Here is a 21,770-nt window from a genome sequence, read left to right as displayed (position 1 = left end):
ACATCCACCCAGGCATACGGCAATGTGGTGACAAGAGGAGAAAGGGTCAGTACGGTCAGGCTAGGGGTTGTCCCAGTTCTAAATATGAGGCACAGCTAGCTGTTCCTGCAAGCTTGGAAGGACTCCCACAGTTAAAGCGACCCAGACACACCAAAGACCTAGGATGGTTCTTCAAACCTGCAAAGCTTCACATGACCCCAAGCCCTCCCCTATAGGGGACAATCAGCCAGAGCTACTAGGCTTGGGTAGGGTCTCTAAGTCCCTCCCTGTGCATGCTAAACACTGGTTTATTGGGAAGAGCTCTGAAAAGCAGTTCTCAAGGCTCTGCACCCAAAAAAGAGCATGACGATGACGGAGCCCACGAGAGGACCAGAGGTGCACTCAGGCCAGTCAGCTTTGCACTGTCTCTTGGATGTACGCCTAGGAATAAACGTCATTCTGCACATCCCTTCTCTGGCCATGAAAACCAGAATTCACATGGAAATCTGATCAAGTGAATACATAACACAGAAGAAATGCCTAGAAAATTAAGTGATGGAACTACTAAGCTACCAGTGGATAAAGCAGTTCTTATCAAAGAAACATCAAATGAGGTTCACTCTATATTTCAGGTTAAAAGCATTTCAAAATCCTTTTAATAAAAAATGCCTTTCCCCAAATGACTTTGTGACTGTGGTTCTGCTTTGATGAGAAAATTAAAATGAAGCTTTTCAATTTTTTTCTTGCATAAAGAAGCTGACTTGCCCATCTCAAAATGCTTTTAACAACTGGAGCCTCAGCTCTTAATGAGAGCAGAGCAAGCTGCACAGCTTGTCTTCTGAAACTCTTAATTTATATTTTTAAATTATTCTGATAAGCCATAATTGTAAAATGACAACACAGAGCCATTTCCATTTCATGTGCCAAATTACTGCATTTTTACAAAAGTAAGCCTTTTCTATTCAGCCCTGCAGTGTGCTGATACAGAAAAGCTAAGGCCCAAATCATTAAGACCCTAGTTGCTCCACCTGCATCCAAGGTCTTTATGAGAAAACATGGTTCCCCTGGCCCTTCCACAAAAAACTCTGGGTGGCCTACCTTGAATTCCACGACCACCATGTGCAATGAGGCAGCCTGAGGCATCACGACGGCACCAGGCCCCAGATGTTGTGCCACTGCAGTCCGCACATACCAGAAGTACAGGTTGTGCCACGGCAGCAGGCTGGTGGTGAAGAACGGTTCACCCAGGAAGAGAGAGACCTGGGGTCAGAGCAAGATGCAAGACCAGGGTGTCAGAAGGATTTAGCTGATAATTGAATGACAGATCATAAGTTTCACAGGCACATTCGTTCATTCACTAATCCAGTCAGTCAGTCAGTCCACAAACAAGCATGTCAAGGTCTGTACCCACCCCTGAAGATACAGAGATGAGAAACAGATACAAGCCCTATCCTCGGGAGTACAGAATGGAAGAAAGAGCAGGTGAGGCTGGGGGCCATCTCCAGAGGGTGCAGTAAGCTCTCACAGACGCAATGAAGGGGCTCATGGAGGGACCCCAGAACTGAGAGCATTGGGAAGGGCTCCCGTGATGGCATCCTGTAAATCCCACTCAAGCCTTATCATGACAATTTATTTTAGTGCTTGTCTGTCTCCTTCACCAGGATCGAGGAACCACCCAAGTGAGGACATTGGCAGAACAGTATTCCCAGCATAGTAGCTGGCCCAGAGCAGATGGTCAGTGAAGGTTTGCTGATTAGATGAATAAATGCATGAACAGGAGTCTGAAAAGCAACGAAGTGGGGATTCTGGGCAGAGGCAAAAACAGGGGTGTGAATGAGAGCAAGGCCCTTTTGGGAGCTTGTTAGATTAGCAGATGGGGTAGGACAGTAAAGGGCAAAGCCAGAATGGTGGCGAGGAGCCAGGTCACCCTGAGGAAGCTGATGACAGGTAAAGGGGACTGCATCTGCCCTGGAAACAAAAGGGGATCACTAAAAGCTTTCATCAGGGTTTAAAATAAGAAGGAATGTGCTTTAGAAAGATCCCTCTAAGGACCACGAAGTATGTGGGGAGGCTACCTGCAGGTAGACCTGGGGACAGGAGCTGACTTGGGCAAGTACTGCTACAATCCAGCCAAGTCTGTGTCAAAGGGAGGAGAGGGAGGAGTTCCCGACCCATGGCACAGCGGAAATTAATCCAACTAGGAACCATGAGGTTGCAGGTTCAATCCCTGGCCTCACTCAGTGGGTTAAGGATCCGGCATTGCCGTGGCTGTGGTGTAGGCCGGCAGCTGTAGCTCCGACTGGATCCCTAGCCTGGGAACCTCCACATGCCGCAGGTTTGGCCCTCAAAAGACCAAAAACAAAAAATTTTTTTTAATTTAAAGAAAAAAAAGGGAAGAGAGATGGCCAATGCTGAGGAGACAGATCACTCATGGTTAGGCCCAAGCAGATGGGCTCAGGACAGAGCCAGTCTAAGATGACACCTGAGTTCCTGCCTGAGATGACGGAAATGCAGAAGCAAACACTGAAGACAGAATGAGGTTGGCCCTGCGTATTCCCGGCTCCCCCGACATTGGGAACAAGGCAAGACTGGCCACTCTCACTTCTACTTGACAATGACTTACAGAATTTAAGTATCTTGAGAGTTCCCGTCATGGCTCAGTAGAAACGAATCTGACTAGTAATCATGAGGACACAGGTTCAATCCTTGGCCTCGCTCAGTGGGTCAGTGATCTGGTGTTGCCATGAGCTGTAGTGCAGGTCACAGACAGGGCTTGGATCTTGCATTGCTATCTGTGGCTGTGGGGTAGGCTGGTGGCTGTAGCTCTGATTCTACCCCAGCCTGGGAACTTCCATTTGCCACAGGGGCGGCCCTAAAAAAACAAAAAATAAAAAAAAGAATTTAAGAATCTTTTTAATACTCATCAATGAGGAAAAATAAAAGGGCAACTTGTACATGAATGAAGTTTCTAGCATTCTTCATCACAGCCAAAAAGTACCAAAAAACCCAAATGTCCATCAACTGTCCATCAATATGGATAAATAAACAAATGGCTATTGAAAAGATAAATAAAATGTGGTATATCATATCGTGGAGTATTATTCAGCAGTAGAAAGAAATGAAGTACTGACTTGATTCCATTTGTATGAAATGTCTAGAACTGGCACATACACACAGAAAGAAAAATGACTAGTGGTTGCCTAGGGCTGGGAGGACTGGGGATATATGGGGAGTGACTGCTAATGGGCAGGGAGTTTCTAGGTGATGAAAATGTTCTAAAATTGATTGTGCAATCTTATGAATATACCAAATCCTGAACTGTACACTTTAAATTTGTATGCTATGTGAATCATATCTCAAAAAAAGCAGTTCTTTAAAAATAAACAAAGTCAAGAGGGAGTTCCCCTGTGGTGCAGTGGGTAAGGGATCTGGTGTTGTCAATGCAGTGGCTTAGGTCACTGCTGTGCCACAAGTGTGATCCCTGGCCCAGGAACTTCGCATGCTGCAAGCACAGCCCCCCCCCCCCCAAAAAGGCACAGGAGGAAAACAGGCAAAAAATGTACATATTTCACCAAACGAGACAGAGAATAGCTAATAAGCACCTGAAAAGGTGTTCAACATTACTAGTCATTAGGCAAATACAAATCAGAACTATGAGCTATCACTACACACCTGCTAAAATGGCTATCATAAAAAAGACAGTAGCAAGTGTTGGAAAAGCTACAGAGAAACTTCACCCTCAAACATTACTGGTGGCGATATAGTGTTATAGCCGCTTTGGACAACATTATAGCAATTTAAAAAATTTATTTATTCATTTATTCTTCCATTCATTAATTTATTCATTCAATCTTGGGCCAGGGACTGAACCCAAGCTGTAGCTATGACCTATGCCATGCCTTTTTTTAACCCACTGTGCTGGGTGGGGTATCAAATCCATGCCTCCACAACAACCAGAACCACTGCAGTCAGATTCTTTTAACTCCACTGGAATGGAATGCAGTCCATTCTTAACCACAGCAGGAACCCCTAAATTTTTATTTTATTTTATATTTTTGGCTGCATCTGAGGGCATGCAGAAGTTTCCAGGCCAGGAGTCAAACCCAAGCCAAAGCAGTGAAAATGCCAGATCCTTAACCACTAAGCCACCAGGAAACTCCAGAAGTTTCTTGAAGAGTTAAACAAAAACATACAACCCAACAATTCCAAGCCTAGGGATCTAAGGGAACTGAAAACATATTCCTGGAGTTTCCGTTGTGGCACAGTGGAAATGAACCTGACTAGGATCCATGAAGATGTGGGTTTGATCCCTGGCCTCTCTCAGTGGGTCGGGGATCCGGCCTTGTTATGAGCTGTGGTGTAGGTCACAGATGCGGCTCAGATCTGGTGTTGCTGTGGCTGTGGCGTAGGCCAGAAGCTGCAGCTCTGACCTGACCCCTAGCCTTGAAACTTCCAAATGCCAGGGGTGTGGCCCTAAAGAGCACACATACACACACACACAAATTCCCTCACAAAGACTTACATACCCATGTTCAAATAGCATTATTCATAACAGCCCAAAACTGGAAACAATCCAAATGTCCACCAACAAGTGAATGGATGAACAAAATACTGCACACTCATACCTTGGAATACTATTCGGCATTAAAAAGGAACAAAATACTAACATATTCTGCAACATGGATGAACTGTTCAGCCATGCCAGATACAAAAGACAACATACTGTATTATTCCACTCACATGAAATGCCCAGAAAAGGCAGATTTATCAAGACAGAATAGTGCTTGCCCGGGGCTAGGGACTGGGTTGTGGAAGTTTTAAAACCACTCTGATTCCCACGTGGGAAGGGATGCGATGGCCCTGAGAGGAGACACCACGGGAGAAGAGAGGATGGATAAGGAGAGGACACCTGTAGGGGAGGATCAAGTGAAGGAAGAGACAGACGAAGGGCTGAGAAGGAGCAGTCAGAAAGAGAAGAGGAACTCTGGAAAGGCAGCCTCTTAAGAAATCCCGAGAAGGTGTTATGAAGGGAGAGGTCCCTGTCATGAGGGTCCAGGAGACCTGGGAGATGAAGGAGCAGGGAAACCATGTTTAGTAGCTAAGGTCACCAAGTCGGGGTGGGGGGGAGGGTTTGGGAGGCACACACAGGGGACCAAAGACCAAGCACGGCTGCAGGAGGAGGGAGGAACAGACAGGAAGCAGAAGCCAGCCCAGCAGTGCCGTGAAGGGACACATACGTGCTGCTGCCCATCCCAGCAGAGCCAGTCTGCTGTCAGTGAAGGGTCAGGGATTAACTGGAATCAAGACAAGTGCAAGTGGAGTTCCCGTCATGGCTCAGTGGAAACGAATCTGACTGGCATCCATGAGGACGTGGGTTCTATCCCAGACCTTGCTCAGTGGGTTAAGGATCCGGCGATGCTGTGAGCTGTGGTGTAGGTTGCAGACACAGCTCGGATCTGGCATTGCTGTGGCTGTGGTGTAGGCTGGCAGCTACAGCTCCAATTCGACCCCATATGCCGTGGGTATGGCCTTAAAAAGCCAAAAAAAAAAAAAAAAAAAAAAAAAAAAAGAGTAGTGCAAATATTTATCTGCTCAGTGGGCATCTCTGTCAACCTCACCACATCCTTAACCTTGCTGAGTCCTTAGCTGGTGAGTGAGTAGGGGAACCATAGTGAGGCCTGGAGAAGGGGGCAACTCAGGCCATCTCAGAGCTGTGCTGTTCAGAACAAATGCAGAGCACTTGCTACTCACCTTTTTACCCTCCAGGTCTGCAGGTGCTAATAATTCAGGCCGTTTCTCTATGATATTAATTTTATCTTCCAAATGGTTAGCCTTGAAGATCTTAGAAAGAAAAAAAAAAGGTATTATTTTTGTTCAGAAAAAGAACACCCCAGAGTTGCTTTATCCGTGTGCAATTCTCTGGCCCAACAGCTCTGGAGCACCACTTTCACCTACTTTGTGGAACTTCCCCGCCTTGAGGGCCCCCTAGAGACCTCAGATCAGATCAAGAGCAAAATGTCATTAAGAGCAAAAGAAAATTTCTCTTGCAGACAGACTTAGCAGTAGGCTTGTAGTCTGCTGGAGATGGGTTATCTTTAAGAAAACAAAACCACTCACTAGCCAGCAGGAGAAAAACCATCAGGGAAACAACCAGTCAGGTCAGTTTGTTTCTGGTACTTCAGAAACAAATCTTTTTTTTTTTTTCCCCTTTTTAGGGCTGCACCCACAGCAAATGGAAGTTACTGGGCTAAGGGTCGAATCAGAGCCAGATCTGCAACCTACACCGCAGCTTGAGGGAACATGGGATCTTTAACCCACTAAGCAAGGCCAGGGATAGAACCAGCATCCTCATGAATACTAGTTGAGTTCTTAACCCATTGAACCACAACAGGAACTACCCCAGAAACAAATCTTCAATTCACTTTTATCCCTGCAAAAATTTCAGTGTTTTTAGTTTTATGTGAAGTGAGGAGAAAAGTCTACACTTCTTCAGCCATAAGAAACAAAGCAGAGTCTAAATACTGGCTGCTATTCAATGAAAGCCCTAAAAGATTTCCAAGTCAGCTCTCGATGCAGGAGTCAGGAGAGCTTCACTGGCAGCAGTTACTTCCTCTAGTTCCCTTGGTATGGAGGCTGCTAGCGATCAATTCCAGACTCAGGAAAGCAGGCCCCACAGATCCTCTCATGACTACAGTAACAATGATCACTTACTTTTTTCATCACTCTATGAGAAGCTGCTGAATTCTCTATTGTAAATACCTAAAAAGAGAAACCATGATATTAGCTGTAGGAAATGCACTTACCAGAGAAAGAAAATAAATATTAAAATGCAACACCAGGGCAGAGGACAACACTTAACCAACTCTAGCTGTGCTCATACCCACCAGGACAGTACAACATTCTGCACTGACCCAAGCAAGGTGGCTGACTCAGACTCAGGGCTGAAGCTACGTGACAACAGCTACAGGCTGACTCCTGCCCACATGCGCAGCAACCGACCCAAACATACCTGCCACATATGTGGCAGCTGTACTTGCAAAGAGTTCAGTAGCAAAACTGTATCCAGACCACATGACACCCTGATTCAAGAGCTGTGGTCAGAAAGCTGGTAGAAAGCACACATCCAGTACCTGCTCTGCTCCAAGGTGATAGGCCAGCATGGAAAGCAGACTGCCATCACTGACGCACAGACAGACACTGTCTGGTTTCAGCACCTGAAGGAAGAGAGCAACCCCAAGTTTTCTTACAGTGTCAAGAAATTCTTATTGACAAAATAACAGGAACATTTCCCACCCACCTGACTCCCTAACTCACTCTGTGATGATTCAATCTGATCATCTCCTCACTCCATCTCCCATACACCCAGCTGGATCTACCTGTGCCTCCACTCCAGTCATACTTGCCTCCCAGGCCCAGGTGGAAACCAGCCACCTTCTAACACACCCACTTCCCTCACCGCTTCGCCCCCTGGGTCCCACTGTCAGGAAAGCCCTTTCCCAAGCCATCCTAGAAGGCCCAGCTGAAGGCCTGCCCTGTTTGCTGAAGGCCACCTCCCAGGCCACAACCATAGGCCTCTCCCCTGCCTGGGAAGAAACTGTCTCAGGATCATAGATCCCTCTGAGAGAAACTCAGGACTGTCGGGAACCCCCTCCCCCCCAGCCCCAAATATGCCTGCATGTCTACACATGCACACATATTTCTGCATATGACTCCAAGGAGTCCAGAGACCCTGCCGTGAAACCTTCTGTGTGGTCCCCAAGTAGAAAGAACCCTACTACAGGCAACAGGGAGCAAAGGTTTTCAAGAGTGTCACATGACCAGATTTAAATTACAAAAAATTTTAGCAAGGAAGCAGCAGACGAAAGGAGTAATGGGGTGGCTGACTCCACAGGAATGGGCCACAGGAACTGCTGGTGACCACAAAGGAAAAGTGTCCAGAGGGACAAAGGCCAGGCCAGGGGGAGGCTCCCCATCAGAGGCTCTCATAGAATAGCAAAAAACAATCCCTCAGGTAGTCCAAAAACAAGCTCCTGCTTGAATCCTCGCTCAGAAGGAGCTGGCTGAAGCTACTCATGGACCAACGGGAAAGCACGGTAAACAAAACCAGCAAATCATAAGCAAGTAATGAGCTGGGGTCCACGGGACAAACCCCTTCTTGCCCACAGTCAGCCAAAGGGCTGGATACTTACTGTCCTCAGGGCCTGGACATATTGATCAGTTCTGTCCTGATCATTGATCTCGCCAAACCGAGGCCGGGTCCAGAGCAGGTGAGCCTGGCAGTCACACACGGGGCGCAGTGGGTGGACTCTCTCATTCTCTTCAGGGCTGGGCCAGGAAATGAACAGACAGGGGGTGATGGGCGTAACCTGCTAGGCACGAGCATGAAGGCAGAGCACCGGGTCCTGCCCCAGGGAAACTGAGATGGAAAGGGGCCAGTCACCCATGGTCCTCTGGGGGCATGGTCTAGGCACTGACTCTTAAGTGGCCTTAGAGGCTGGTATATATGGCTGCCCCAAATGGGGGATCCTACAACTAGGGCAGCCTCTTCTGAGTACATAAATAAGCAAAGAAATATCCAGTCACAAACTGCCCTTATTCTATTCAGATACAAATGTGCCCATTCAAACCTCTACTGGGTCTATAGAGGGTATTTACACAAATGCATAGTGTCACAAACCTAGCGCCCACCCTACAAGGCTTGGGGCACACCTGGTCCTCTGGAGGCTGTACCACACACAGTAGTCGTCATGGTGAGCCACCAGCCAGACGGCTAAGCCCTGGACAACAGGCTCCTCTTGTGGCAGGAAGTACACACACTGCATCCAGTGGTCCCGCCACTGAAACACAAAGAGAATCAGCTGTCACCAAGCTGCAGTAAGAGCAACACATCTGGGAATTGCCACTGTGGAGCAACAGAAACAAATCCGACTAATATCCATGAGGACGAGGGTTCGATCCCTGGCCTCGCTCAGTGAGTTAAGGATCTGGTGTTGCCTTGAACTATAGTGTAGCTCACAGACAGGGCTTGGATCCTGAGTTGCTATGGCTGTGGTACAGGCCGCCAGCTGTAGCTCTGATTAGATCCCTAGCCTGGGAACCTCCACATGCCGCGAGTGCAGCCCTAAAAAGCAAAAAACCCAAAAAACCCCCAGGAATGCATTTAATCCAAGAACCAAAACCCAAGCCAGCAATCAATTTGCAGGGAGACTACTGGGTGGACTGCAGATAGCAACTGTGGCCAGAGAGATAAGGAAAAAAATTCTCAAGTCAGAGAGGCTAAGGCCCTTTCTGGCTTCAGGAAGACAGAATGTGGCCTAGGGTTCAGGAAGATAGAATGTGACCTAGGGTAATGGTCTTCAAGGTGGGCTCAGGGGAGGGGACTCCAGCCCCTGAAAGCCAATGTAAATGTTAACAGCTCATAAAAATTTAAGTAGAGGGCATATCGATGTTCATTTTCACTTATTTTGTGGATTTAAGATTTTCAAAATAAAAAATTGAGAAAACAGCCAATGCCCCTTCTCAGGAAGGCATTTACCAATTAAATATTGTTGTTTACCCCTGGTTCTACAAGTACGAAGTGACGAGCCACTGCAGTCCCTGCCCTTCAACACATCCTGAAAGGAGTTCAGCTTAGAGATTAGGAATGAGGCACTTGATGCTCTAAGAAAAACTGGCAAAACAGGCCTTCAGGTAGATATTTTCAGGAGATTTTGTGGGCCTAATTTCTTGCATCTTATATCTAGAAAAGCACTAAAGTCATTAACAGAGATATCTACTCCTCATGCCTAGCAGTAACCTCGTGACTAGCAGCAACCTTTTGCCAAAATATGTGCTGGACCGCACGTATCCTCTGTGCACTAATATCATACATAAGTGACCTCTTGGAGTTCCCGTGTGGCTCACAACATAAGTGACCTCCCTTCTACCTCTTCAGAGCCGCTCCTCAGAGCCATCTGAGAAGCTGTCTCCCAGGCTGTGGTCCTCATTTGGCTTCAAATAAAACTTAACTCACAACTCTTAACATCATGCTTTTTATTTATTTATTTATTTATTTTCGCCCCCGCCCCCCAGTCGACACATTCTATCTTACCTGGTGTTGAATTTAACTAAAAGGCATAGGAGTGACATTCCCATCTAAGATGTCTATTTGAACATAAAAGCTAGAAAATGAAAATCTAACCAGATACATTCTGGGGAAAAAAAAAAAACAATAACACGGGGCGGGGGGGGCATCTCTAAACCCTGTTACTCATTCCTCTCTATGCAAATGGATCCAAAGATAGAGAAGCCTCCCGTGACCCCTCCCACGCTCCTGCGGTGCTTCCCTGTCATCATGTCCTTCCCACACACGCAGCCTCCCAGGCCCAAATGTTAAAAGAGCTATGACAGTCAGAACCCACTGTCTGAGGTGAGATGGGCTTATTAGGAGCACTTCAGTGAAGTCAGAAAGGAGATTCATTAGCAGCTCTTCAAACTCCTAAGAGTCCGAAAGTCACCTTTGGTAGAGAAAGGACTCAAGCCCCATACTCTGGGAACAAGCACTCATGACTGCTGCCTAGACATGAGGCCCTGTTCCGCTCACCAGGCCTGGCATTATGTGGTTACCTAGCATGTCTTATATGAAGATTCAAGGAGAAAATCTATGTAAGAAGCACTGTGAAGATATGCAAATGAAAAGTATTAACATCTTTATGAAATTCTTAAGCTAATTTTGCAACCATCACTCTCCTGGAAAGGAAGAAAGCGGCCGAGTGCCAATTTCATTTCCTCTGATTTTCCCCCAACATATACATACACACACAGAGACACACATACACACATTCAGTCTGCAGAAGATCAAGGCTGTGCAGAGTGGAGCTAAAGGAGCTCACTGGCCCAAGAGACCACAATCCCTCAGCAGTCACGACCCTTCAGCCTAAGCAGTAAGCGAGGGAGCTGCTAAGGCCTTCTCTGAAGACACCATGTGTATATCCAGAAGCAGCACATGAGCAATTAAAAGAAAGCCAGGGCCCAGCCAGTGGTAACAGGAAGTCAGAACACACAGAGGATGGTGCCCAGGCCTTCCGGCAGAGAGGGAAGTTTCACTCCGTGGCCCTGAAGCACCTTTCCCACTTTTTTCCCTTGTGTGTGTATGGGTAACACATGCTCATAAGAGAAAACTCAAAAGATATAAAAGGGTTATGGAGTGAAAAAGAAGCTTCCTTTCCACCCTTAATCTCCAGCCCCCTTCCAAGAAGCAATCATTTTTACCAATTTCTGTGAGTTCTTCCAAAGACACCCTTATACCATGCACCACACAGATACACTCATAAACACATACATGCTTATTATTTTTAGTTAACACCAACACTGGCACAGCACATATCTGTGGCTCTCTTTGTTTCACTTGATCTACCTTGATTGTTCCACCTCAGTGCAGAGAGAGCCACCTTGCCCTTTGAGTGGATGCAGGAGAATGGACTTAGCCAGTCCCTAAAGATGGCCTCTAGGTTCTTCCAGTCTTTTCTATTAAATCAGGGCTGCAGCGAGTCTCCTGGCACACATGTCATTCTACATCTATACAAATCCATCCAGAGCCCAAATGTCTAGATAGGCATCACTTCCCATACCAACGGACTGTGGGCCTTGCTGTGCTCCAGGATGCCCTGATCATCACTTTCCTGCTCCGCCTCATGGCTCCACCAACAAAGTGAAAACTTTCAACTTTATTCCCTAATAGGTGAAAGTGCTATTTCATTGCAGTTTAAATTTGCATGGTTCAGAGTGAGGCTGAACAACTTTTCACACGTTAAAGAGCAATATAATATGTATTTCCTTTTCTGTAGTTCACATCTTCCACCCACTTTACATTGAGCTGAAGAAGGAAGATTTTGAGGCCACAAAAGACGAGGCTGCAGAATGGCTCTATTTCTCTATTCCAAGCTAATCTGAGGACCCCGGGGGATTACTGGGGCGGAGTGGGCAGGGTAGGGGTCTATGAGTGGCTGTGCCAGGATGCAGGAGAGCCAGTACACCAAAGCTGCCCTATGGCTTACTGTGCCTACTGCTATTGCCCACAAGGCAGAGAGGTCTGACAGCTTACTCAAAGCCTTGCTTTTTTTTTTTTTTTTTTGGTTAAACTCTTCTTTGACATTGATTCTGACCCTTCTATCTCTAAATTCCTGTAGATCTAAGGTCCAGCGTGCTCCTTTCCCATGACCGTAAGTCGACAAGTTTCCTGATTTCCATGAGAATGTGCTCAGCTCCTGTCTCTTACCTGGAGCTCCTCCGGGTTCGACTGTGCCCAGAAGGGGGCCATGGTGCACTTGATCTTCCCCTCGGGGTCCATTTCAATGTCCCACCAGGAGAGAACCACCTGAGCTCGGCCTGATGCCAAAGGTTCAAAGTACCTGCAGTGGCAGGCTGTTGAACTACTGACTTGCTTGCTGAAGTCCACACTGTGGAAGAATATTCAGGAACTGAAGCATTTTTTAGGCTCACACACTCTCTTCTTAAGCTTTTATGGTGACCTCACCAGCCATGAGAATTGTTTGCAATGGATTCCTGCCTTCAGAGGCATGGGACATCAGCTAGGGGCTGATGTCAGAAAGAATTGCCAAAGACCCAGTTCTACCAAATGTCTCCAAGCACCATAACCCTGGGTGGCTCCTTGGTACCTGAACATCGGCAGCACATCACTGAGGACAGTGAAGTCAGTAGGCGAGACCTGGTTCAGCTGAATATCGTAGACAGAGGGCGCACCAGGGCACCTCTCCAGTTCCGAGGGGGGAACAATGACCTGCTCTCCAAGGCTAGTCTGAACATGGATGGGAAACAGCTTGTTCCATGACCACATCTTCCTGGACTCCACCAGCTGAGCATAGACAGTTGCTCTGTGAGGCACCGCCTCGCAATTTTCCTAAGTTAAAAAAATTAAACAAAAGAATAAAAAAAAAAAAAAATAGTTATGTTGACCCACAGTAATTCCCATTGAGCAAAAGAAGTTTATTCCTTAGTATTAGGCAGGTTTAGTAACATCTAATGCCTTATCACTATTAGGAGAGCAAACAGTTTTCAGGCCAGTGTCCTAGGAAAAAAAGAAAAGAAACTAGACTTCAGAACGAATACACATTATGCCTAAGATGATTTATGTCAGGTAAGTTCCTAGCTACCTGACACTCTTGAATACTCCAAAAATAAACTTTAATTGTCATCATGCCAATTAACTCCCACAGCAACTTTGAAGAAAGAGTCCAAGGCTTCCTGCAAGGCAGGAACCCTGGCACTAGGCTTGGAGCTTCCCTTCCATGCAGCTCTCATCCAGACACCTCTTCCTGCACAGCCCAATGGACAAGTGTCCATCCTATCCTCAACCATTTTGATCTCCTGGCCTAACCGGGCACTGCTAACGCCCTCCTCATTGGGCTCTGGCTACACTCCCCCATTCAGTATCCCTCCTACCCCATTCACTCATCTGACATCCTCTACACACCAGGCACTAGGGGCCCAGCCACAAAGGGGACACTCACAGCTGCGACCACATGTAAAGCACAAGCACAGACTTTCTCTACCCCAGCACTAGTGACCTTCTGGGCCAGATGATCCTTTGCTATGAGGGCTGCTCTGAGTGTTGTAGGATGTTTGACAACCCTGGCCTATACCTTCAAGATGACAGTAGCACCCCCTTCTCAACTGTGACACCAAAACTGTTTCCAGACACAGCTCTGGATCAGAAGCACAGCTCTGCCCACCCTGGTCTCCTTCACAAGGCTGTGCCCCTGTCCAACCCCCCAGTCTGGACCATCCTTTCTTCCTTCCATACACTCTTCCTTAAGCTTGACCTCAACCACTCCATCTTCATTTACCAAATACCCTGTATCCAACTGCCTCTTGGTCCTCTCTACTTGGCTTACCCTCAGCTCAAACTCTGTCTAAACCAACCAAGTCACCTCTGCCCCACCCTCCCAGGCCTGCTCCTCCTCCCAGACTCTCAGCCAACAGAGAGCACCACCATCCAAGCCAGCTGCCCAAACCTTAAGCCCTGACATCATCCTCAATGCCTCCACATCAAAGTAATAACAAGTCCTTGACCACCTTGCTCTTCTCCGAGTCTACCTCTCTGGGTCCATTTCTATGCCCTTAGCTAATAAGGCCCTCAGCCCAGCTCCTGGACAGCTTCAATCACCTTCTAACTAGTCTTCCTGCCTCTAATGCTATACCTCAGCTGTTCTCCACACATGTGCCGGCATAAACCTGACATCAAACCCTTCTGAGCTACCACACTGCCCTCCGGAGCACAGAAGCTCTTCTTGGTCAGGGTCTGCTCAGCCCTCCAGACTTCCCTCCAACCCTACATCCCACATAATCCGACTCATCTTCACATCTTTGTACAGGCTGATCTCGGCCCTGACTACCCCCAGGTGCCAGGCCAACCCCTGTTCACTCTCAAGACTGATTCAGCTCTCGCTTCCTCTTCCCTGATCTCCCCGCCTTCCCCACCAGAGGGAGCAGGATCTCACCCCATGGATCACCATCAGAGTGGACTTCAAACTATACTGTGACAACTTACTCACCACCCCCACCTCCCCAGGAGTTCACACATGTATTCTTGGTACCCAGAAAAGGGCTGAGAAAATGAAGACACCAATAATTGTGTCTTCTGAGATCAACTCCTGGGTCACTGCAACACTACAGGGACTGTCAGGTGCTCCAGCACCCAGTCCCATGACTTCCAAAATAGGAGGAAGAGGGCAAGGGTAAAGGGACTGGGTACTGCCATACTTCCTTCAAGCTCAGACAGAGGCGGAGCAGATCAGGACAGTGGTGAGAGTAGACACACACACCTGGCTGCTGCAGACCAGCTGGGAAAGGAAGCTGAGGACAGCTGCCAATACACCTTTTAATGACTACATGAATTAGAGGAAAGACAAATTGGGCAACATTAATATACTCCTAAATATCTTTGTTCTCTCTTTCAGGGATTTACCCTAATTAATGGTTTTAATGTGAAGAAATAGAAATAATTTCTACCAAAGTTACCAGAAAAGGATGTTGATTTTGGGAGACAAGACATCTCACGTAGCACAGAGATGTGCAGGACAGTCACCATCACATGCTGACCATGTGATTAATGTGGTCTCTGGCCTCACCCACCCAGGAAGGAGCCCTCTTGCCCACTCTGGGGACACTAAGAACATCTAAGAAGGCTCCTGGGCTAAGGCGGTCACAGGCTCATGTGAACAGTGCCCACAGAGCAGGTGCCAGCAGAAGCAGACACTCACACCTCCCCAGTTAGCCTCTGCCTATGAGTTTCCACCTCCCAGTTTATGCCTATAAAAAAGTAAGGCCAGGAATTCCCTTGTGGTAGAGGGTTAAGGATCAAGCACTGTCACTGCAGTGGCTCAGGTCCGATCCCTGGCCCAGGGAACTTCTACATGCGTGGGTATAGGCCTCACCACCCCCAACAAAAAAGACCAATGCCTCTAAAATAACATTTTCATCAGGTCTCTCCCTTCTCAAAACAACTGTCAAAGATGATGACCACTCAAACCCCTTCATCTGGAATGGCTGGCATTCAAGGCTTTCCACTCCCCACCCTATGCTCCACGATTAGCTTACAAGCACCAGAGGCTGGTGTTCTCACTGACCTACCAAACGGGTGCCCCACTGGGACCTCTCTCCTCCTCAGTGCCTTTACAAATTCTACCCTCTCCACACATGCCCTCATCTCCTTCCTGACCCTTGACCTTTTCTATCAGCCCTGCACTAAATGTCAGTGGTGCTTCTGCCTACTTCTCCATTTGGCCCATCAGGTCCTGAACCCTGCTGACCAGTGTGGGTCTTAGAAGCAAGAAGGATGTCTCACATGTCTGCCTGGTCTGCCTGGATGCCAAACACCTTATACACAGATGACATTCAAAGAACGTCTGCTGAATCGAACTGAATTTAAGCAGAGTTTCTAGTCTTTTGACTCTAAGACCTGGCATTCAAGAGCCACAGAAGTCACAACTGAGGAGAACCAGAGTCTTATAGGAATCAAAGGATGCCCAAGGGTGTATAGGGATACTGAAGGGTCAGGCTGTGTAGAATGTGCTGCACCAGTGAGAGCTGTGTGAGCCGGCTGAGACTGCAGCAATTTGCCTGAGGGAGGCCCTTAGTCCCAAACCTGCACAAGATGCCTGTGTGCGTGTTCATAGGAGGGCAGCGCTCCCTCCCCAATCAATTCTGTGTCGAACAGCTCTGTGATCAGGATGTTGGCACGGCATGGCATGTCACCATCTGAGAAACATAAGCAATGAGTCAGAAGCAAGCAACAGATTAAAACAAGTATTTACAGCAAATAAATAAAGACAAAAGGTTCGTAGGTCATTAAATTGAAAGCTTATACATATGCTGAAGTATTTAGAAGTGTCATCATGTCTGCAACTGACTTTCCAACAGTTCAGCAGAAAAAAATCCACATTGATACACACGTACACATCAAAATGCTAACTGGCAAGTTGTATTAAGAGAATATGAGTGTTGGGAGTTCCCATCGAGGCTCAGTGGTTAACGAATCCGACTAGAAACCATGAGGTTGCAGGTTCGGTCCCTGGCCTTGCTCAGTGGGTTAAGGATCCGGCGTTGCCGTGAGCTGTGGTATAGGTTGCAGACGAGGCTCGGATCCCACGTTGCTGTGGCTGTGGCGCAGGCCAGCGGCTACAGCTCCGATTCGACCCCTAGCCTGGGAACTTCCATGTGCCGCAGGAGCAGCCCTAGAAAAGACAAAAAAAAAAAAAAAAAAAAAAAAAAAGAGAGAGAGAGAGAGAATATGAGTGTTGCTGTAGAGCAGAAATTAACACAACCCTATAAATCAACTATTCATCAATAAAACTTTTTCAAAAAGAGAAAACATGAGTATTCAGAGTACAACTCTTTCAGTTTTTCTCTATGTTTAATATTGCAAGGGACTTATAAAACTGATGAGAAAACTATACACAAAAAGAAAACGAGGCAAAAATACGAATAAACAATTCAAAACAGAAAACAAATCAATTAAAATACATGGAAAATTTTTCATTCTAATTAGCAACTGGAGAGATAACAAACTATTAAATGCTAAACTAGCTAAAATTACTTGAAAAGCAAACACTGAATCCTGGTACTTCTAGTATTTCTAGGCTGCAGAGAAGGAGAGAAAACCAAAGCAAGAGAGAGGCTGACAGCGCTGACACCCACTGATGCAACTGAGATGCGGGATTCAGAATCTCAGTTCCTTACATGAAATCCCCCTTAATCCAGTTAGTTTCCTGCTACCAAACAATCCCCCAACTAAGTTTTTCTTAGGAGAGTAGGATTATGGAAGGTCTTTCTGTTAAACTCTATTTTTTAAACCTCTATAATGTAATATAGTGTTACTTCTAAAATTACAACTTTTAATGAGCCAAGACAAAATAAACTTTGGAAGGTGCTATTCATCATGGAGAATCAACTGTAAATACTTTGAATGGCTCATGAATTACAATTTGACAAAGCCTACTCATCTTCCCTACACAGAACATAAGTTATCATGGATACAAACAACTCATGCAGTTCAATATCAAAAAAACAACCCCATCAAAAAATGGGCAGAAGATCTAAACAGACATTTCTCCAAAGAAGACAGATGGCAAAAAAAAATATGAAAAGATGCTCAAACATCACTAATTATTAGAGAAATGCAAATCAAAACAACTATGAGGTACCACTTTATACCAGCCAGAATGGCTGTCATCAAAAAGTCTACAAACAGGAGTTCCCAATGTGGCTCAGTGGAAACAAATCTGACTAGGAACCATGAGGTTGTGGGTTCAATCCCTGGCCTCGCTCAATGGGTTAAGGATCTGGCATTGCCATGAGCTGAGGTGTATGCCGCAGACACGGCTCAGATCTGGAGTTGCTGTGGCTGTGGTGTAGGCTAGTAGTTGTAGCTCAGATTAGACCCCTAGCCTGGGAACCTCTATATGCCTCAGGTGTGACCCTAAAAAGAAAAAAATAAAAATAAAAAAGTCTACAGACAATAAATGCTAGAGAAGAGGTGGAGAAAACATAAACCTCTTACACTGCTGGTGGGAATGTCAACTAGTACAACCACTGTGGAAAACAGTATGGAGGTTCCCCAAAAAACTAAAACTGAAACTACCAACACAGATCCAGCAATCCCACTATTAGGCATCTATCCGGAGAAAAACATGCACCCCAATGTTCCCTGCAGCACTATCTATAATAGCCAAGACATGGAAGCAACCTAAATGTTCACTGACAGAGGAAATGGATAAAGATGTGATATATATATATACACTAGAACATTACTTAGCAGTAAAAAAAAGAATGAAATAGAGGAGTTCCCACTATGGCAAAGTGGGTTAAGAATCCAGCTGCAGCAGCTCGGGTTGCTGTGGAGGTACAGGTTCGATTCCCTGCCCAGTGCAATGGGTCAGTGGGTAAAGTCCAGTGTTGCTGCATCTGCAGCTCAGATTCAATCCCTGGCCTGGGAACTTTCATATACCACAGGTGCAGCCATAAGAAATAAAGGAAGGAAGGAAGAAAATCCCATTTGCAGCAACATGGATGGACCCAGAGATTATCACACTAAGTGAAGTTAGTGAAAGATAAACATCGTATGACATCACTTATACGTGGAATCTTAGAAAAGGACAAAAATGAACTTATTTGCAGAACAGAAACAGACTCAGAGACTCTGAAAACAAGCTTACGATTACCAAAGGGGACAGGTGTGTGGGAGGGATGGAATAGGGGTTTGGAACTGGTATATGCACACTGTGGTATATGGAATGATTGGCCAATGGGGACCTGCAGTATAGCACAGGCAACTCTTCCCCATATTCTGTAGTAATCTATATGGGAAAAGAATCTGAAAAAGAATGGGTGTGTGCATATGTATAACTGAATCACTTTGCTGTAGAGCAGAAATTATCACAACATTGTAAATCAACTATACTTCAATAAAACATTAAAAACTGAAAACAAAAGTATCATGGATGATGTAAGAAAAGGTGCAGTAGAGAGAGGTTGAACCTGAGTCAGGGACCTGGGCTCAGATCCCACTTTTTAGCCCTGAATCCTCAGTCCTGACTATCAGTCACTTCATCTGTAAAAAGAAGATCAAGTAACAGGATATGCTTCACGTGGTGGTGGTCAGGGTAACAAAGGTAAAACCTGGCACTTCCCTGCAGTACATGGGTGCTCAATGGCAGCATGACATGAAAAGAGGCTGAGGAAAAGTTCCGGGTGTAGAGACCACTCTCCCGAGTCACTGCCCATCCTGATATCACACCCGACTCCAAATGAAATACTCTGAGCCAACTGCATCCCACTCACACGCATCTGCTCCTCCCTCCGATGTTGCCACCGCAGTGAGTGGCCCAACTAGTCACACAGTCCTAAAACCCAAGGGTGCCTGACTAGCTCCAGGAGAGCAGGAACCCTGATTGGCCTGTTCACCATCGCACCCCTGTGCCCAGAACAAGGCCTAGCACCCAGCAAACATTAGCTGAATTCTTTTAAGGGCCATACCTGAGGCATATGGCATATGGAAGTTCCCAGGCTAGGGGTTGAATCAGAGCTATAGCCGCGAGCCTACACCATAGCCACGGCAATGTGGGATCCAAGTCGTTTGCAACCTATGTCATAGCTCACAGCAATGCCAGATCCTTAACCCATCGAGTGAGGCCAGGGATCTAACCCACATCTTCATGGTTACTCATCAGGTTCATTACCACTGAACCACAACAGAAATGCCATTAACTGAATTCCTGATTCCTCACCATCACCCCTACAACCAATCAATCACCAAGCCCTGCCAACTCTACCTTCTGAATAATTTTTTTTTCTTTTTTTTTTTTTGCTATTTCTTGGGCCGCTACCACGGCATATGGAGGTTCCCAGGCTAGGGGTCGAATCGGAGCTGTAGCCACCAGCCTACACCAGAGCCACAGCAACGCAGGATCCGAGCCGCGTCTGCAACCCACACCACAGCTCACGGCAACGCCGGATCGTTAACCCACTGAGCTAGGCCAGGGACCGAACCCGAAACCTCATGGTTCCTAGCCGGATTTGTTAACCACTGCGCCACGACAGGAACTCCCTGAATAATTTTTAAGCCAATTATTTAACTTAAAACTATTTATTGTCCAAATTTGCTTCAAAAATAAAGCTTTGGGGAGTTCCCATTGTGGCACAGTAGAAATGAATCCAACTAGAGTCCATGAGAACACAGGTTTGATCCCTTGCCTTGCTCGATGGGTTAAGGATCCGGCACTGCCGTGGCTGTGCTGTAGGCCAGCAGCTGTAGCTCCGATTTGACCCCAAGCCTAGGAACTTCCACGTGGCCCCAAAAAGGGAGGGAGGGAGGAAGGAAGGAAGCTTTGTGATCCAATGAGTTTCCCTGTGAGTACTAAGGTAGAAGGGTACAGAGAGTGCAAGGGGAGCCTGAGGAGGGGCAGTTACCCCCAGGTGCCTCTAAAGGCTTCACCAGATGACTGGATGGTTGAATTAATGCCAACCCAAGCAGACTGCTCCACATGCCTCAGTGTACAATCCATCTCTGGAGGAATAAGCAACCAACTCAGATGCCATTTTAAAAGCTTCAGAAGAGAAGCTTGGGAGTTCCCGTCGTGGCGCAGTGGTTCCCGAATCCGACTAGGAACCATGAGGTTGCGGGTTCGATCCCTGGCCTTGCTCAGTGCGTTAAGGATCCAGTGTTGCCGTGAGCTGTGGTATAGGTCGCAGACGCGGCTCGGATCCCACGTTGCTGTGGCTCTGGTGTAGGCCAGAGGCTACAGCCCCGATTCGACCCCTAGCCTGGGAACCTCCCTATGCTGTGGGAGCGGCCCAAGAAAATGGCAAAAAGACAAAAAAAAAAAAAAAAAAAAAAAAAAAAAAAGAGAGAGAAGCTTGGAAATATGCACTTGAGAGCAAAAAGGAACCTGCAAAAGAGAAGCAAGCCTGGGAGATGTCACTGAGGCCTGGGAAGAGATGGCTCCCAGGCGTGAATGGCAGCAGTACCAAAGCTGCAGTGTTTGAAAAGCAAAGGAAAGACTACCAACCTTGACAGTGAGGAAGCTACTTGTCAAGCTGAAGGAGTACAAACAAAGTACCATTTATAAAAGGCTAAGGACTGAGCAGAGTTGACAATCTACTCACTAAACAAATATTACTGCATTCTTTCATGTGCCAGGCCCTGTGTCAAGTTATAGAATGGAATAAATTAATAAGACCACACAGTCCATGAATTCAGGATGCTTCAGCTCTGAGGGGATATAGACAATGAATACATAATTACATAATTATTTGATTACTACAATAATAAGCACTACTTAGAAAAATATTAAGAAAGTATATAAGAGGCCTGGTCTACTACAGGGTGTGTGTGAACAAGACACGCCTGGAGGAGGCACAGGGCAGAGCATAGAGTCAGTAACACGGCAAAAACTGCTCCACAGGTCAGCTGCTGCACTGTCAAGATCTCCACCTCAGGCCAAAAGGGAGTAACTAGGTTCAGATTTATCCACCACTGTAATCAACCAGAAAACCAGGTAAAATACGTGAAACAAATGTTTTCAGATCTTGAACAATGGGAAACAAGGTGACCCTTTCTACTGCCCAGGCTTCCAGCCAGCAGGCACTTTCCAGACCTCAGTACACAGAGTGAGAAGCCAAGCAGAACAAAGTGTCTTACTGAGATAAGGAGATAGCAAGTGGAGTCCAGGGAAGTGAAAGTGGCTGGGATTTGCAAGGGAGAGAACTAGAGACGAAGTTACAGGGAAAAAAGG

General features: G+C 46.6%; 1 protein-coding gene across 13 annotated transcripts in view; it reads right to left on the bottom strand.

Annotated features, from left to right (window-relative positions):
* PRMT7 (protein arginine methyltransferase 7) overlaps nt 1–21,770 on the bottom strand; it is a 62,757-nt gene that overhangs the window by 13,172 nt on the left and 27,815 nt on the right. For all 13 annotated transcript variants that reach the window (XR_002344579.1, XM_021094144.1, XM_021094146.1 and 10 more), the window contains 9 exons: nt 16,124–16,236; nt 12,636–12,877; nt 12,236–12,416; nt 8,689–8,816; nt 8,169–8,304; nt 7,110–7,193; nt 6,691–6,738; nt 5,731–5,820; nt 1,078–1,239 (listed from right to left, as the gene is read on the bottom strand). Coding sequence is in view for 12 of the 13 variants with exons in the window: in XM_021094144.1 (XP_020949803.1) it covers nt 1,078–1,239; nt 5,731–5,820; nt 6,691–6,738; nt 7,110–7,193; nt 8,169–8,304; nt 8,689–8,816; nt 12,236–12,416; nt 12,636–12,877; nt 16,124–16,236 (1,184 nt within the window). In the remaining variant the exon portion in view is untranslated. The remainder of the gene's footprint in view (nt 1–1,077; nt 1,240–5,730; nt 5,821–6,690; nt 6,739–7,109; nt 7,194–8,168; nt 8,305–8,688; nt 8,817–12,235; nt 12,417–12,635; nt 12,878–16,123; nt 16,237–21,770) is intronic.

Source organism: Sus scrofa, chromosome 6 (genome assembly GCF_000003025.6).
Source record: "Sus scrofa isolate TJ Tabasco breed Duroc chromosome 6, Sscrofa11.1, whole genome shotgun sequence".
Lineage (NCBI taxonomy): Eukaryota > Metazoa > Chordata > Mammalia > Artiodactyla > Suidae > Sus > Sus scrofa.
The sequence above is the reverse complement of the archived record's forward strand: the minus strand, read 5'-3'. Positions and strand labels throughout refer to the sequence as shown.